Below are 20,126 nucleotides of genomic sequence, written 5' to 3' on the forward strand. Positions count from 1 at the left end.
TTCAAAAATAAAGACATCAAACCATAGATCTAAGGATGTCAGAGAACCACAAGCAAGATAAATGAGTCCTACTCGCCCCTCCAAAAAAAGGGTAAGTAAAACCATTCAGACTCTTCACAAAAAACAAAATATGAACGGAAAATCTTAAAGGCAGCCAAAGGACAAAGACGACATATGACATATAGAGGAACAAAAAGTTAAAGCAGACTTCTCATCACAAACTTTGCAAACTCTAAGACGGTGCAGTGGTACCTTCAAAGGGTTGAAAGGGAAAACTGCCAACCGAAATTTTACATACAAAGAAAACATCTTTCAAAAATGAAGAAGAAATAAAGACCTTCAGAATAACAGAAATTGAGAGAATTCACTACCAGCAGACCTGCTTTACAAAAAATGTTAAGGAAGCTCTCCACACAAAAGGAATATATACCAGACGGAAACCTGAACTACATAGAGAAATGAAAACCAATGAAAATGATTGAAAAGATTAAAAAAAGGCCTATTCTTTTCTTATTTTCAATAGCTCTAAATAATAATTGACCATCAAAAGCAAAAATTAGCAGCTATGTACAATGGGTTTTTAGCATTAAAAAAATGTATAATAACAAACAGCAACAAGCGGAAAAAAAAGAATTGAGAATATACTGTTGCAAGGTTCTTACAATACAAATGAAGCAGTATAATACTGATGGAAGGTAGACCAGGATTAATTAAAATGTACATAGTAAACAAAGGGCAACCACTAAAAAAACTTTAGGTATAAATAGGAAGTCAATCATAGAGATAAAATCGAATCACAAAAAATAATACAAATTTAGGCAGGAGAAAAGGAAAATAAGAATGAGGTACCAGATGGGACAAACAGAAAACAAATAAGTGGTAGATTTTAATATAACTGTATCAACAGTTATACTGAATGCAAATGGTCTAACACAAAGTAAAAACAGATTGCCAAATCTCTCTACAAGAAAACCAACTTAAAAGATAAAAACATATAGGTTAAAAGATATACCACGCAAACACTATCTAAAAGAAAGCCAGTGTGACTCTATCAGTATCAAACTAGACTTAAGAACAGTAAGTATGACCAGAGACAAAGAGAAAAATTAAAAAACAATAAAAGAATCAATTCACCAAAAAAACATAACAATCCTAAATGCGTACACATCTAAGAATAGACCTCCAACATACATAAAGTAAAAACTGATAGGACTGAAAGGAGAAACTGACAAATCCATGATTATAGTTGGAGGCTTCAAGACTTCTACTCAGTATTTGACAGAACAAGTAGACAGAAAATTAGTAAAACTACAGAAGATCTGAGCAACACTATTATCTAGCTTGACCTAATTGATATTTTAACCCAATCACGGCAGAATACACATACACATCCTTTCACACTTTCTTTATAAGATAGACCATATTCTGGCCCATGAAACAACCTTCAACAAATTCAATAGATTTGTTCTCTATTCACTGCCCATTGAACAATTAAACTCGAAATCAATAATAGAAAGATATCTTGAAAGTCCTCAAATATTGGGAAATTAAATGACACACTTCTAAATAGAGAATCAAAAAGAAAGTAAGAAGAGAAATTAGAAAATATTTTGAGTTAAAGGAAAATGAAAATATCAAAATTTACAGAATGCAGCTAAAGAAGGGCTGAGAAGCAAGCTTATGACATCAATACTTATACTTTAAAAAAAGAAAGTTGTCATATTAATGATCTAAGCTCCAAACGTAAGAAACTAGAAAAAAAGAGCAACTTAACCCCAAACAGAAGGAAGTAAATAAAGATAAAAGCAGAAATTAATAAAATTGAATGCACAAAAACAGAGAAAAATTAATAAAACCAAAAATGAGTTCTTTGAAAAGAATATTATTTATATTGTATTGTAACTAATATTGTAATATTAATATACCTGTAGTCAGACCAACAAAAAAAGAGAAGATGAAATAGGGGATATTACTAAAGATCCTACGGATATGACAAGGATAATAAGAGAATATAACAAGCAACTTTATGTCCACAAATTAGACAACTTAAGGAAACAAATTCCCTGAAATACACAAACTAAAAAAGCCACACAAACTACAAAAACCACTCAGGAAGAAACAACCTGAACAGTACTATATCTACTGAAAGAACTGAATACCTTTTAAACTTAGGAGGAAAAACAAAAACAAAAACTCCAACCCCACGTGGCTTCACTGAGGAATTCTACCAAACATTTAAGGAAAAAATAATACAAATTATACACAAACTTCTCCAGTTAAAAAAAGAAGGAAACAATTCCTAATTCATTTTGTGAGGTCAGCATTACTCAAACAAAATATACACATACACACACAAACATATTAAAAGAAAACTTAGATCAATATTCTACATGAACACAGATGCAAAAACTTATCAACAATACATTACTAAATCAATTCCAGCAATATATAAAAAGGATAATACACCATGACCAAGTGGGGTTTCTTCCCAAAAATGCAAGGTTGGTATGACATTAAAAAATCAATCAATGCAATTCATAATATCAACAGATAAAGAGGAAACATCATATAATCATCTTATTAAATGCCATAAAAACATTTGATAACATTCAACATCCATTCATGATAAAAAAAAAAATCTCAGAATGGAACTTCTTCAGGATGACAAAGGGAATCTACAAAAAACCTATCACTAACATTAGGGTTAATGGTGAAAAGACTAAATGCTCTTCCCCTAAGATCAGGAACCAAGCAAGGATGTCCACTCTCACCACTCCCATTCAACTTCATAGTGGAGGTTCTAGGCAATGCAGTAAGGCAAGAAAAAGCAATAAAAGAACCACACAAATAAAACTGTTCTCTATACAGAGAAATAAAATATCTCTATTCACTGATGACACGCTTGTTTACAAAGAAATTCCCAAAGAATCTACTAAAATCTATTTAAAAGTGACTAAAATTAATTAGTGAATTTAGGAAAATCTCAGGGTACAAGGTCAATATAAAAATCAATTGTATATTGCACAACAATGTGAATGGTCTCTCTTTTTTTTTTTTGGTGAGGAAGATCGGCCCTGAGCTAACATCTGTTGCCAAGCTTCCTCTTTTTGCTTGAGGAAGACTGTTGCTGAGCTAGATCTGTGCCAATCTTCCTCCATTTTGTATATGGGATGCTGCCACAGCATGGCTTAATGAGTGGTGCATAGGTCTGTGCCCAGGCTCCCAACCAGTGAACCCCAGGCCACTGAAGCACAGCACATGAACTTAACCACTACACCACTAGGCCAGCCCCTGAATGTTGCTTTAATGTTACTAAACTGTATGCTTTTAAAAGGTTAAATGGAAAATTTTACGTTATGTACGTTTTACCAAAATTTTTCTTAAATGATAATATCAGGAGGTTATCTAGAGAGAAACAAAATGCCTTGAGCCAGCTGAAAACTAAGTCTTTATTAAAAGTTTTTTTAGTCACTTGTATTTATAGATACTGGCAATGTATAATTGGAAATTGAAATTAAAAAATATTGTGCCACTTTTAACAGCACCACAAAACATAAAATAGGTATAAATCTATCAAAACATGTACAAGATCTGTATGCTAAAAACTAGAAACACCAACGAGGAAAATTAAAGAAGCACTAAATAAATAGAGGGATATATTATGTTCATAAAGTGGAAGGCTCAATATGGTTAAGACACCAATTTTCCCTAAACTTAACTATAAATGCAATGTAATTCCATCCAAATCCAGGAGGACATTTGTAGAAATCAGCAAACTGGTTCTAGAATTTATATAGAAAATAAAAGTAACTAGAATAGCCAAAACAACTTTGAAAAGGAGCAAAACCAGAGAACTCAAACACGCTGATTTCAAGACTTTCCATAAAGCCATTATAATGAACACAGTGCGATAATGGCAAACAGACAGTCACACAGATCAACAGAACAGAGTCTAGAAGGAGACCCACACTCGGTCAACTGATTTCAATAAAGGTTCAAACCCAATTAAATAGGGAAAAGATAGTCTTTTCAACAAATGGTGTTAGAATTTCTGAATATCCATATGGAAAGAAATGAAGCTCAACCTATACCTCAGAGCATACATAGAATTTAACTTAAAATGGACCACAGATTTAAAAGTAAAAGTAAAGTAAAACTACAATACTGTTAGAAGAAAATGTAACAGAAAATCTTTGTGAGCCTGGATTAGGCAAACAGTTCTTAAATATAATACCAAAAGCATGAACCATAAAAGATAAAACTAATAAACTGGACTTCTTCAAGATGTAACAACTTCAGTTCTTCACAAGATACTGCTAAGTCACTGAAAAGATAAGCTACAGACAGGGAGAAAATATTTGCAAACACATAGTGATAAAATATCTATGCCCAGATTATACAAAGAACTCTCAAAATTCAGTAAGAAAACAAACAAAAAATGTTAATGGCCAAAACTTTGAACAGACAAATAAAGAAGATATATGGATGGTAAATAAGCACAGGAAAAGGTGCTCAACATCATTTGTCATTAGAGAAAAGCAAAATGAAAAGAAGATACTACTACACACCTATTAGAATAGCTAAAAATAATAAAGAAACTCACAATATCAAGACAACTATTGGATGGAAGGCAACTACTGGAAAAGAGTCTGGCAGTTTCTTCCAAAGTTAAATATATACTTACTATTTGATCCAGCAATGCCACTTCTTGATATTTACCCAAGAGAAATGAAAATTTATGGTCTTACAGAAATCTACAGGCAAATGTTTATAGTAGCTTTACTCATAATCTCCAAAACTAAAAACAAATCCATTGGTGAATGGATAAACTGACTTACATCCACACAATGGAATACCACATGGCAGTAAAAAGAAATGAACTAATAAATACATCAATAAATCTCAAATGCACTGTGCTACTTGAAAGAACCCAGTATTCCTAACTGTAGGGACAGAAAACAGATCAGTACTTACCAGAGGCCGGCAGTAGGGGATGGGGTGACTGTAATATGGTAAAAGGGAATTTTCTGGCATGATAAGAATTCTTCTATACCTTGATTGCGCTGGTGGTTTCCAGACTGTATGTACTGTCAAAACTCATAGAGGTATACACTAAAATGGGTGAATTGTGCTCTATGTAATAATAGGCAATACCTCAGTAAGCCTGACAAAAAAATCCTATCAATAAATCTACAGGAGCTGGCCCCGTGGCCAAGTGGTTAAGTTCGAGCGCTCCACTGCAGGCGGCCCAGTGTTTCGTCGGTTCGAATCCTGGGCACGGACATGGCACTGCTCATCAAGCCACACTGAGGCGGCGTCCCACATGCCACAACTAGAAGGACCCACAACTAAAAATATACAACTATGTACCGGGGGGTTTTGGGGAGAAAAAGGAAAAAATAAAATCTTAAAAAATAATAATAAATAAATAAATAAATAAATTTACAATGATTTTATTCATATAAGTTAGGTCAGAGTTTCTCAAAGTATGGAACCACCACTTCCAAAATCTCCTTTAATAAGGAGTACTTGATAGAAATAAATAATGGTCCCCACACCAAACCAACTGAATCACAGTCCTGTGGGTAGGACTCGGAATCTCCACTTTCATAAGACACCCTATGTGATTCCGATACATACTGAAGTTTGAAAAACTCTTCATCAGAGCATAAATCACTCTTTTTATTTTATTAAATGTGAACTGAAGTGTCCTGACAATAGAAAGATAGCTTGGAGGTTTAACCAAGTCCCATAATAAAGTCTAACAGTAAAATTACACAATAAATGTTATTTATCTAATATTATCTATTAAATATCAGCATCTTCAAACATATTTCTTCTAAAAAACAGTAGTACATGAATACCTCACTCTTTCACACACAAGCAAAGACAGATGAAATAAGATTAAATATAAGCATATAAAATCACAAAATCCAGAAGAAAAATGAGGATTTCTGTTTTGTAATAACACAGACATAGGGAAGGCTTTCTAAGGACCAAGGTCTAGAAGTTTTAAGGGAAAAAATCCTAAAAACGACTACTTTAAAGTTAACCACACAAAACAAAACAAAAGTAAAGACAACATAGAAACCCATCTTTACAATACATACAACAAAAGATGAATTTTCTTAAATTTGCAAAGAGCTCTTACAATCATTTAGACTAACCAATTAAATATATAGGCTAAGTAGTTTCTCAGAAAATGAAATAGAAATGACTTAGAATCTCTTCCTTTAGTTTCTTTCTCCCATTCTCCAATCCCATCCTTTAACCCACCTGAGTAGTAAAAAGGATTTTCCCACACCCACTTCTCCATCACCATAGGTCTCAAGTGTGTCTGTGTGTATTACACCAAGACTTCCAGAAAGGAGGATTCAGAGTTCTTGTTATATTTTGTTTTTTTTAATATGTAGCAATAAATTCAATTTCTAAACAGGCAGTTTTATTAATTAATATTTGGTCTTAGGAGGATCCATAGTCATTCTTCCTGATTCATTCCCTAATTCAGGTCTTAATTTCTTTTCTCCCTTTGTTTCAACCATGTAATTAACTGCAACGGCAAAATTCTGGAGAAGGATTGCTCCTGCAAAGGAGACGTGGTGCACATAAAGCTGGGATGTGTGATAAATTTATGTTTGACTGAGATTCTCAAAATGGAAAAATCATTATTCCCAAGGAACAGTTCTACCTGAAGCATCCACCTCTTCCAGCAAACCTTTAGATTACTTCAATATTAGACAATTCAGAAAAACAATATGCTGCTAGGGAAATTTTTCATTTTATTAAATCCTATTCACAACTCCTTTCCCCAAAGCAAACAAAATATTACTTGATTTTGCTTACCTCCTCTCCTGAAAGATAATATGCTGAAAGGAGGCCTCCAATAAATCGAATGTTGACTTCAAACACAGACACCTCTGAATTCTGTGAAAACATAGTGACAATATTCACACATACATAAAGCTTTACAGTTTGCAAAATATTTTCAATACTTCATACACTTCTCTCAAACATCCCGTGGAGAATGTTTTTTCCGCTTTCTACATCTTCACTTCTCATCCAACTGCAATCTCACCTCCCGTGTGTTAATGTTACTGAAGCTCCTCTATTATTACCGTCACCACAGCTTCCTAACTGCCAAAACCAATGGGCCATTTTCATGTACAGATTATTGTGAAATTATCAAGATACTGGATGCTGTTAACTATTCTCCCTTCCTCATGAAATCCTCCACTTCTTGAATTCCGGAGTAGCACCCTCTCTTCTGGTCCCCTCCCTTCTGTTCTATCACTACAGTACACTGTCCATTTTAGTCCTCTCTCTCCTCATGAATTTTAAATACTTTTCCTGGTACATATAATAACAATAAATGTTAAAGGAGGCACCAAAAATAATGGTAGGATGATGGATTTTTCAGTTAATAATGCTGAGAAAACTGGCTCCTAGGTAAGAAATTAATTTGGATACTCATTTCACATATATGTTAAAATGAAATCCAAATGATTTAGAAATAAATGTAGAAAAATTACAACAAAAAACAGAAAAAATGTGACAGTATATAAACTTTCTTGAGAAAACAAGCACTTGGTAAGCATAAAATCAATAGTATTTATTGATAATAAATGATGAAAGACTGAATGTTCCCATAACACACATTACTTATAAGAAAAAAATCATGAACAAAATTAACAGGCAAACAACAAACAGAAGGAAATTTGCCACAAATATAGCACTATTAATAAACTTACTATATAGAGCCTATATTCTTGTATTTAGAAATGCATATAAAAAAAAATTCTAATACATGGAAAGAAAAGTAGAAGTGACAGAGAATATGATCAAAGAATCCACAGATTATACACAATTGACTAATATAAAAATAACACTCATAATTAATATTTAATGAAAATTAAAAGGAAATATATATTACCCTGAAGTCTTTTCAACACTCATAGGCAGAACACATCACTTGCTAACACAAGTCTATTTTTCTAAGATAGAATGTCCACAATATGCTGTCATGTTTTAGTAACAGAACTGTCAATCCACCCCATCCTTGAAAGCAAAGTGCTTTCTATTACTTCATATATTCCCAATATATAGCATACTGCAGGGCACACAGCAGACATTCACTAAATACACAGAGGAAGAGAAAAAGCAAGGAGGGCCTCTATCACTCACCAGAACAATAACCCTCTATCCAGTTTCCCTGCTTCCATCCTTACCCTCTTGCCTACACTCTATTCATTCAGCACCCCATAGCTAGAGTAAGCCTTGTAAATCTTAAGTCAGTCTAGGTTCCTACTCTGTGCAAACCCTTACAACGATTTCTGGTTACACTCAAGAGTAAAATGACTGATAAAATCCAACATAATCAGATTCCCCACAACCTCTCAGATGTCATCGCCTACCAATATCCCTTTGACTCACTTTATGATTACCAAACGGGTCTACCCACTATTGCAGAATTGTCAAACTCACTCCTGTGTCAGGCTTCACATTGGGAGTTGGTTCCAGGTTACAGTTCCCCTCCCACACATACATATTCCCCAAATCAGTCTCATTGCGGCCCTTAGAGATACCAAACTCTAGCTAGGTGTCCCCTCCTCAGAGGTCTGAGTCCCAGCTTTGAGAGAGCCCTTCTAAGAACCCCTAAGACACCAGAAACAGAGTCCCAAACTACTAAATTTTAATGATTCCAACCTTTTCCCATTGTTCTCAAAGTGCCAGGGGTGGTAGCTGTTTACTGTAGTTACTATCTCTTGTAATACCACAATATTCCCTTTGCAGTTCCTCATTACTTGGTTAACAATTTAAACATTAAATCCTCTAATTAAAATAAATAGTATAGTTCTGGTTCCTGATTGAGCCAACCAATACAATGATATGCCAGTGAATTATTAGACATAATAAAGCTGTCATGTTAATGAACAGGAGTATTTGAAATTGCACTGATACCAATTCTCTCCAATTTAATCCATAAATTTAATGCAATCCTCATCAAAATTTCAATGCACTTTTATGGAGCTTAAAAGAATAAAGAATTACTAAGATAATTTCCTAGTAGAACAAGATCAGATATCAAGATTCAGATATAGATATCAAGCTTCTTATAAAAATACTGTAGTTAAGATAGTTTAATACTGATGTAGGGATAAAGAGAAAAGTCAGTAGAAAAGAATAGACTAATATGACTAATGTGGCATGTACAAAAAGTAGAGAATTAAATGGTGCTATGAGCAATTAATAGTTGCCTATCTCACCCTACGTACAAAATCAATTTCATATAGATTAAAGACCTAAACGCAAAAGCGAAACTTTAAAACGTTTAGAATTAAATATAGGAATATATCTTCATGACTTTGGAGTAGGGATTTCTTAATACAAAAAGCACAATCTATAAGGGCTAAGTAGCTATCCAGAAAAAAAAAAGAGACTACATTTCCCAGTCTCCCTTTACAGTAAGGTGGAGACATATGAGTAAGACCAACTGAGGAGGATACAAGCAAAAATGGCGCAACCAACTCCTGAGAAGTGCTCTTAAAAGAACAGTCACATATCTTTCCTCTGTCCCTTCCTCCTTTCTGAAACTGGAAGGTTTATCCACCTTCTCCTGAGGAACCATTTTGAACCATGAAACTGACAGAGCAACAAGACAAAGGATCCTAGGTCCTTGGTCCTCAAGGAGCGACCCACACCGGCCCTACACTGCTTACCTCCGTACTTGATCTGCATGAGAGAGAAAAACACCTATCTTGTTTAAGCTATTTTATGTTGGATTTTCCACCATTCACAGCCAAACCTAAACCTAATTGATAATAAAAACTGCTCTAATTGAGATATGTCCAAAATACTAAAATAATATAAAAGAAAGTAATCAGTCTTTATCTACCTTGGCATCAGGAGAGGCATCAGAGAAGAAATAATTATGGATTTAAATCACAACTTGAATCATGCTGAGTCAGCCAAAGAGAAAAAGTCAGAGAGGAGTGACTTCTGACTCCACTCAGAAGGAAGAGCAAACACAAACATCACGGAAGGTGATAATGAATAAGACAAAACAGCCCACACATCTTCTAGGTGAAGACTAATAATAATGAAAATAATTGATACCATTTACTGAACACTTAATATGTACCAGATTATCTCAAATAATCCTCACAATATTGTAATGGGATAGAAATTTTATGACAGGTTTAGGAAGAATAAGGAACTTTCCCAAGTAGCACTAGATTGTAGCTGTGCTGAGCTTCAAAACCTAAGCAGTACCACTCGACAGTTATGCCAAAATGCTGGAAGGATGGGCATAGGCCTAATTATGGAGGCTCATCAAAGCTGTGCTAAATCACTGAGTCTTCAAAAAATTAAGAAAATATTTATTAGTTATAAAGTATTTTATGGTTTCCTGATATTTCTAATTCAATGTGCTTTTCTCCCTAACTATTGCCTTAACACAGTGCCTCAAAGGATTAGGGGAAGAAAAGTAAAAGAAGAAAGGGGACTTAGGATTTCCTTAAATTGCTAGTATAATGCTCAAAACTACTATTGTTAGACACTGTGTCTTTTCACAGTCAATCTAAGAAATTATCAATTGTATACTCACCACACTGAAATCAAGGTTGTCTTCAATCCATTTTTGCCCATCTCGGAATTCATCAAGAAGTCCCATGATATAAAGGGTATCCAAAGCATCTACTATGGTGGCACCCATTTGTGAACTTCCTATATTTGGGGGAAGAAAACTGAAATTAAAAAGATAGCCTTTGTAAAAGGTCTATTTTAATTTTTTTTTATTTATTATTTTTTTTGAGGAAGATTAGCCCTGAGCTAGCTATTGCCAACTCTCCCCTTTTTGCTGAGGAAGACTGGCCCTGAGCAAACATCCATGCCCATCTTCCTCTACTTTATACGTGGGACGCCTACCACAGCATGGCTTTTGCCAAGCAGTGCCATGTCCACACCTGGGATCCAAATCGGTGAACCCCAGGCTGCCGAGAAGTGGAACATGCGAACTTAACCACTGCGCCACCAGGCCAGTCCCATTAATTTTTTATATACACAAAGTAAATCAAAGTAGAAATATAAGGACCAAAAAGAATACCCAACATAGTTCACTTTTCCACAAGAATAGATAATATACATTGTTTAATATATTTTCCTAAAGATGACAAATTGATATCTAACAGGAAGATAAAGGAAAACCAAAGTTATAATTCTCCTCAATTTTCTTCCTGGTCAGAATATGAGCTATCTGTCTACTCAACTGAGACAGGTACAAAAAGAGGATTAATTCAAGAAATGGGGAGGGTGGTTCAAGATGATAATAAGTCCTAAGACAACCATGCTTTTCTAGTTCAAACTCATAAAAAGGGCAAAAGATATACTTAAAAATAATAATAAAATACAGCAAGGCTAGAAAACCACAGTGGAACAAAAACTATAATAATCCTTAACAATCAAAAAGCAGATAGATCATACTGAAAAAGTAAGTCATAAAACAAAATGTGAGTAGAGAAAATCAAATTAATAAGATCTACTCATCTTCAAGAAAGATATAATCCTGATCTTAAAGGAAATATTTCAGAAAGGTAGGAACTAATTCAACAAAGCTGGTCCAAATGATATCAAAACTAGATACTGTAAACACATGACAAGAAAACAGGCCAACCTTACTAATGAATATAAGGCAGAAATCCTGAATAAAATACTAGCAAAACAAATTTAACAGCATAGTAAAAAATAAATAACTGGGAGCAGATGGGTCCTCCCCAACCCAAGAAATGCAATTATTATTTCTATCTTCTGAGAATAAAATCATCCACACAGTTTCCTATCTACATAACTTTACTATTATACTGTCTTCATCAACATGAGTTTACTGTTCCAGAAGACACTTGCCCAGAAAGATAAAACTTACAAAATAAGTTTATTGTTCGTTCCAGGAACTTCCTAAAGACCCAGCAACTCCTCAACAGAAAGTACCAAATGATGGCTTACACTCTAAACCTATGAACTTCTTGCCTCTAAATTCTCCACTTACCAATCCTAAATTATTATACCATCATCCTTACCCAATCATAACCAACGATCCTGCCTGCCCCCCAGCCAACTGAAGGGTCCATGTTAAACTAGACTTAAAATCTCAATAAATACCTCAACTTTGGCCTTTCTTGTCTGACAGGCTACCAAGGCTCTGGTGAAGTAGTGGTCTTCATTAACATAGTAAGCATTAAACTAAGCTTTGTCTTATCAACAAGTTACCTTGGCGATATTTTAGGAGTCAGCATTCGACATCACTTAGTCCATATTTTTCCATTTACTATTCTTTCTTTTCTTTCCTTTTTTCTTCCATTCCTTTTTCTACTGGGTAAATAGTCTTTTCTTTTGATGGTTTAAAGCTATACAAATTTGTTCTTATAATGGTTGTCCTTAACTTACATCACATTTTCTTGTTCATATGCTCCTAATAATTTCTTCAACTTATCAATAAGTACATTTTCCTTCTAACAAGACAAGTGCTCCACCATACGCTGATGAATTCCTTGGTCTTCTCCTCACTCAGTTTCCTTCATGTTGCTATTAACTAGAACATTTGTTCCGGCTTATTACAGACATAGTTTCCTGTTACTTTTCTTGTTCCTCAGCTTTTTATTAAGATAATAAAAACTTTATCAAGACATTTAATCATCCATATATCCGTATCTTTTGAATAATCACTTGAATATGTATCTCTTTTTATCAGTATTTCATCCAAAACATTTATCATGTTTATTTTAAATCCTTAAGAATACCTATTTTTGTTCTTATTTCAGTTTTTATAGGTAGTTATGCTTCTCAGTTCTCTAGTTATTTATTTAGTCCTCTAAGTGCATATTCCTCTAAAGTGCTGACTACTCCGGAATGGAACAAGGCCTGAACCCACCTATTTTGTACCCACTCTGGTTAGTTCCACAAGGAGAGGTTCATGCAACGAGCTAAAGCCCAAGGACCAAAAAGGCAAAACTGAAATTACTGGCTGGCACTATGAGTATTTACCTAGACAACTCAAAATTTCAACTGGAAAAAATTAAAAGGTCTAAACTACCCGTGGGTCAGATAAGAAGTGAAACATGACATTGCAGAATATATAAAACACTTATAAAAATTTATTATGAGAACATAGGAATCAACTAAAGCAGTTCTCAGAGAAAAACTCCTACTTGAAATTGTATATTATTTAATAAGAAGAAATGAAAATAATTGAAGTGACAACATTCTACAAAGGAAGTAAGAAAAAGAATGATAAACTTGAACAACAGACTAGAAGAATCAGAAAAACTAAAGACAGAAATTAATGAATTAGAAATAAAGAAAAGGGGAGCAAAATGGCGGGGTGAGGTGACCCTGGATTCTCTCCCCTCCAAAATACAACAAAGGATTGGAAAAACTGAATTTCAGAGAATAAATCTAAGGCCAACATGTTAGAGACCTACAATACCAAGAAGGTGGAGATCATAAACGTTGCTGACAGCCTCAGAGGCGCTGGAATGGGTAGGAGAGAAGGTCGCTCCCCCAGCTAGACTCTGCCATCACTGCTGCGGGGTTCCGGGAAGGAGCAGGGGGAGGGGCCATGTACCGGGGGATCATCGAGGACTCCTGCCGCTGGTTCACTGGAAACCCGCTGACGAGGGAAAGCTTCCGTTTGCGGGGACCCCATAAACCCAGGGCCTCGGGAGACCAGAGAACAGAACTGATCTGAATCCAGATCGGCACTGGAGAATAGCAGCCCCTCCCTCCCATCAAAGCTACTGGTTGTGGCCATCTTGCCCAAAGGCACAGAGCTCAGAACATGCGGCTCTCAACCCCCATCTAGTGGCGACAGGCTGTAACTGCAACCGAATTCTACCACTATGCGAAAAAACCGCTCCTCTACCATCCAGCAATTTATAAAAGCCCCAGACCAGAAGGAAAACAATAAAAACATAGAATTAAGTCCTGAGGACTTGGAATTAGGTAAACTAAGTGATAATGAGTTCACAGCAGCTATAATCAAAAAAATCAATGAGGTAGAGAGAAAGATAGAGAAACAAGCCAATGAGTTCTGGAGTTACGTCACAAAAGAGATTGAAATCATAAAGAAGAGTCAAACAGAATTACTAGAGATGAAAAACACAATGGCCCAGATAAAACAGAATACGGATTCCCTGAATACCCATGTAGACACCACAGAAGAGCAAATTAACATAATTGAAGATAGACAGGCCAAATGGCTCCAGACAGAGGAAGGAAGAGAACTAAGAATTAAAAAAAACGAGGAAAATCTCCGAGAGATAGTGGATTCAATGAGTAAGAACTTAAGGATCATAGGAATTCCCGAGAACGTAGAAAAGGAAAATGGAGCAGAAAGTGTGCTTAACGAAATTATTGAAGAGAACTTCCCAAATCTAGGGATTGACAGAGAAATGTGTATAGAAGAAGCTTTCAGATCTCCTAGATTTGTCAATGTAAAAAGACCTACAGCAAGGCACACAGTAGTACACTTGGCAAGAAGGAAAGATAAAGAAAGAATACTCAGGGAAGTAAGAAAAAAGAAGAGAATAACCTATAAAGGAGCCCCTATCAGACTTTCAGCAGATTTCTCTACAGAAACCTTACAAGTTAGGAGAGAATGGAGTGACATATTCAAAGCTTTAAAAGATAAAAATCTTCAGCCAAGAATACTCTATCCAGCAAGAATTTCCTTCAAATATGAGGGAGAAATTAAATCTTTTCCAGACAAACAAAAGTTAAGGGAATTTGTAACTAAAAGCCCTCCACTACAAGAAATCCTCAAGAAGGCTCTCATACCTGAAAAAAGAAAAAAGGGAGAAAGGGGTCACAATACACAGACTAGGGAGACCGATGGACAGAACCAGAACAGGATAGCAAATATTCAACTATAGCATTAGGGTAAAGGTAAGGAAACCACCAAAGCAAGGATGATCTTGTCACTCTAACTACAAATTCATTACACGAGTTGGAATAAGAAATGAAAATAATTATTTAGGAGGGGAAGAGCAAAGGGTCTAAATCAGTATTGGCCAAGTAAGTAAGAGCCCACCAGAGAATAGACTATATTATACACGAGATTCTAAATACAAGCTTTGGGGTAGACACTAAAATAAAGTACAGAACAGAGTCACAAATCATAAATAAGGAAAAATCTAAGAAACCCAGCATAAGAAATTGCAGTATTAAATGGGTAGGCTAAAGCACACAGGAAAAGAAATGCAGGAAAACAAGATAATGAGCGACAGATTGACAGCATTAAGTCCACATGCATCAATAATCACTCTCAATGTGAAGGGATTGAACTCTCCAATAAAAAGGCAGAAAGTGGCATAATGGATTAAAGAACAAGATCCAACAATTTGTTGCCTCCAAGAAACACACCTCAGCCCCAAGGACAAACACAGGCTCAGGGTGAAGGGGTGGAGGACAATACTTCAAGCTAATAGCAAGGGAAAAAAGGCAGGTGTTGCAATTCTTACATCAGAGAAGTGGATTTCAAAATAAGACAGGGAAAGAGAGACATAGAGGGACAATATATAATGATCAAAGGGACACTTCATCAAGAAGAAATAACGCTTATAAACATCTATGCACCCAACACAGGAGCACCAAGATTCATAAAGCAACTATTAACAGACCTAAAGGAAAATGTTAAAAACAACACAATAACAGTAGGGGACCTCAACACCCCACTCACATCAATGGACAGATCATCCAGACAGAAAATCAACAAGGAAATAGTGGAGCTAAATGAAAAACTAAAACAATTGGACTTAATAGACATATATAGATCACTCCACCCTGAAAGAGCTGAATACACATTCTTCTCAAGTGCACATGGAACATTCTCAAGGATAGACCATATGTTGGGAAACAAGGCAAGCCTCTACAAATTTAAAAAAATTGAAATAATAACAAGCATCTTCTCCGATCATAATACTATAAGGCTAGAAATTAATTACAAGAAAAAAGCTGAGAAACCCACAAAGATGTGGAGACTAAACAACACACTACTGAACAAGCAATGGATCATTGAAGAAATTAAAGAAGAAATAAAAAAATACCTGGAAACAAATGAAAATGATAGCATGCCCTACCAACTCATATGGGATACAGCAAAAGCTGTATTAAGAGGAAAATTCATCGCAATACAGGCACATCTTAACAAACAAGAAAAATCCCAAATAAGCAACCCTTAAGCACACCTAACTGAACTAGAGAAAAAAGAACAAATGAAGCCCAAAGTCAGGAGGAGAGAAATAATAAAAATCAGAGCAGAAATAAATACTATTGAAATGAAAAAGGCAGTAGAAAGGAACAATGAAACAAAGAGCTGGTTTTTTGAGAAGATAAATAAAATTGACAACCCCCTAGCCAGGCTTACAAAGAAAAAAAGGGAGAAAGCTGAAATAAACAAAATCAGAAATGAGCGAGGAGAAATAACAGATTCTGCAGAAATACAACAGATTATAAGAGAATACTACAAAAAACTATATGCCAACAGAATGGATAACCTAGAGGAAATGGATAAATTCTTGGACTCCTACAATCTCCCAAAGCTCACTCAAGAAGAGGCAGACAATTTGAACAGACCAATCACAAGGAAAGAGATTGAAAGAGCAATCAAAAACATCCCAAAGAATAAAAACCCAAGACCAGATGGCTTTCCTGGGGAATTCTACCAAACTTTCAGAGAGGATTTACTACCTATCCTTTTCAAGCTATTTCAAAAGATTAGGGAAGATGGAACACTTCCTAACACATTCTATGAGGCCAACATCACGCTGATACCAAAGCCTGACAAGGACACCACGAAAAAAGAGAAATAGAGGCCAATATCACTGATGAACATAGATGCAAAAGTTCTAAACAAAATTTTGGCAACCAGAATTCAGCAATTCATCAAAAGGATCATACATCAGGATCAGGTGGGATTCATACCAGGGACACAGGGATGGTTCAACATCTGCAAATCAATCAACGTGATACACCACATCAACAAACTGAGGAATAAAAACCACACGATCATCTCAATAGATGCAGAGAAGGCATTTGACAAGATCCAACAGCCATTTATGATAAAAACTCTGAACAAAATGGGCATAGAAGGAAACTACCTCAACATAATAGAAGCCATATATGACAAACCCATAGCCAACATCATACTCAATGGGCAAAAACTGAACACCATCCCCCTGAAAACAGGAACGAGACAAGGATGCCCTCTATCACCACTCTTATTTAACATAGTACTGGAGGTCCTGGCCAGAGCAATCAGGCAAGAAAAAGGAATAAAAGGAATCCAAATTAGGGAGGGAAGAAGTGAAACTCTCGCTGTTTGCAGACGACATGATCTTATATATAGAAAACCCCAAAGAATCCATTGGGAAACTATTAGAAGTAATCAACAACTACAGCAAAGTTGCAGGGTACAAAATCAATTCGCATAAATCAGTAGCATTTCTATACTCCAGTAACGAACTAACAGAAAAAGAACTCAAGAACACAATACCATTCACAATCGCAACAAAAAGAATAAAATACCTTGGGGTAAATTTAACTAAGGAAGTGAAGGACCTATATAATGAAAATTACAAGGCCTTTCTGAGAGAATTGGATGACGACATAAGGAGATGGAAAGACATTCCATGTACATGGATTGGAAGAATAAACATAGTTAAAATGTCCATTCTACCTAAAGCAATCTACAGATTCAACGCCATCCCAATCAGAATCCCAATGACATTCTTTACAGAATTAGAACAAAGAATCCTAAAATTCATATGGGGCAACAAAAGACCCCGAATTTCTAAAGCAATCCTGAGAAAAAAGAACAACATGTGAGGCATCACAATCCCTGACTTCAAAACATACTACAAAGCTACAGTAATCAAAACAGCATGGTACTGGTACAAAAACAGGTGCACAGATCAATGGAACAGAATTGAAAGCCCAGAAATAAAACCACACATCTATGGACAGCTTATTTTCGACAAGGGAGCTGAGGGCATACAATGGAGAAACGAAAGTCTTTTCAACAAATGGTGCCAGTAAAACAGGAAAGCCACATGTAAAAGAATGAAAATTGACCATTCTTTTTCACCATTCACCAAAATAAACTCAAAATGGATCAAAGACCTAAAGGTGAGACCTGAAACCATAAGGCTTCTGGAAGAAAACGTAGGCAGTACACTCTTTGACATCAGTATTAAAAGGATCTTTTCGGACACCATGCCTTCTCAGAGAAGGGAAACAATAGAAAGAATAAACTAATGGGACTTCATCAGATTAAAGAGCTTCTTCAAGGCAAATGAAAACAGGATTGAAACAAAAAAACAACCCACTACCTGGGAAAAAATATTTGCAAGTCACATATCTGACAAAGGCTTAATATCCAGAATATATAAAGAATTCTCACAACTCAACAACAAAAAATCAAACAACCCAATCAAAAAATGGACTGGAGACATGAACAGACATTTCTCCAAAGAAGATATACTGATGGCCAAGAGGCACATGAAAAGATGCTCATCATCACTGATCATCAGGGAAATGCAAATCAAAACTACACTAAGATAGGGGCTGGCCCCGTGGCCGAGTGGTTAGGTTCGCGCGCTCCGCTGCAGGCGGCCCAGTGTTTCGTTGGTTCGAATCCTGGGCGCGGACATGGCACTGCTCGTCAGACCATGCTGAGGCAGCGTCCCGCATGCCACAACTAGAGGAACCCACAACGAAGAATACACAACTATGTACCGGGGGGCTTTGGGGAGAAAAAGGAAAAAATAAAATCTTTAAAAAAAAAAAAAACTACACTAAGATATTACCTTACACCCATTAGAATGACAAAAATATCTAAAACTAATAGTAACAAATGTTGGAGAGGTTGTGGAGAAAAAGGATCCCTCATACACTGCTGGTGGGAATGCAAACTGGTGCAGCCACTATGGAAAACAGTATGGAGATTTCTCAAAAAATTAAAAATAGAACTACCATAAGGTCCAGCCATCCCACTACTGGGTATTTATCCAGAGAGTTGAAGTCAGCAATCCCAAAAGTCCTATGTACCCCAATGTTCATTGCAGCATTATTTACAATAGCCAAGACATGGAAGAAATCTAAGTGCCCAGCAACAGACGAATGGATAAAGAAGATGTGGTATATATACAATGGAATACTACTCAGCTGCAAAACAGAACAAAATCACTCCATTTGCAATAACATGGATGGACCTTGAGGGAATTATGTTAAGTGAAATAAGCCAGCGAGAGAAGGATAATCTGTGTATGACTCCACTCATATGAGGAATTTAAAATTATGGACTAAGAACAGTTTAGTGGATACCAGGGGAAAGGTGGGGTGGGGAGGTGGGCACAAAGGGTGAAGTCGTGCACCTACAACACGAATGACAAACATTAATGTACAACTGAAATTTCACAAGATTGTAACCTATCATTAATTCAATTAAAACAAAAGAAATGAAGAAAAGCGTTAAAATAATAACTTCAAGAGATAGTTCTATGAAAAGAACTATACAATAAATCCACCACTAACTTATTTTTAAAAAGCACTTATGGGAATACAAAAACACCAAATAAGAAATGAGAATGCATCAACAGACAGACACAGAGGAAATCACAAAAACTAGAAAAAGCTCATTTTAGTCATATCTTCCCAATAAACTTGAAAATATGAATGGAACTGATTTCCTAAGAAAATAGATATTATTTTGACTTACGAAAGCAGAAACAGAAAGTCTAAACAAACAGACCAAGAAACAGAGGAAACTGAGAAGTTTTCAAAGAGCTACCCACTATTTAAAAAAGTACCATACTCTGGAAGTTTCATAAAATAAACTCTAATTTTAAGGATGATAACTCCTACTTAAACTTTTATAGAACACTGGAAAAGACAGCTTAAAATTCGATTTATGAATTCTGCATCCATTGATACAAAAACCTACCTTAGCAAGAAAAACAAAATTATTATTTGATCTCATTTGTGAGCATCATGAAAATACTTAGGAGTGGACCTGCTCGGCTGTAATGATAAGCTTATGTTTAACTTTATGAGAGACTGACAACCTGCTCTCCAGAGTG

The 20,126-nt window shown here is 35.5% G+C and overlaps 1 protein-coding gene across 10 annotated transcripts in view; it reads right to left on the minus strand.

Moving 5' to 3' along the window:
* MAN1A2 (mannosidase alpha class 1A member 2) overlaps positions 1 to 20,126 on the minus strand; it is a 209,322-nt gene that overhangs the window by 120,946 nt on the left and 68,250 nt on the right. For all 10 annotated transcript variants that reach the window (XM_070267135.1, XM_070267139.1, XM_070267136.1 and 7 more), the window contains exons 4-5: positions 10,604 to 10,722; positions 6,844 to 6,924 (exon numbers count right to left, since the gene is read on the minus strand). In XM_070267135.1, the coding sequence (XP_070123236.1) occupies positions 6,844 to 6,924; positions 10,604 to 10,722 (200 nt within the window). The remainder of the gene's footprint in view (positions 1 to 6,843; positions 6,925 to 10,603; positions 10,723 to 20,126) is intronic.

Source organism: Equus caballus, chromosome 5 (assembly GCF_041296265.1).
Source record: "Equus caballus isolate H_3958 breed thoroughbred chromosome 5, TB-T2T, whole genome shotgun sequence".
Taxonomy (NCBI): domain Eukaryota; kingdom Metazoa; phylum Chordata; class Mammalia; order Perissodactyla; family Equidae; genus Equus; species Equus caballus.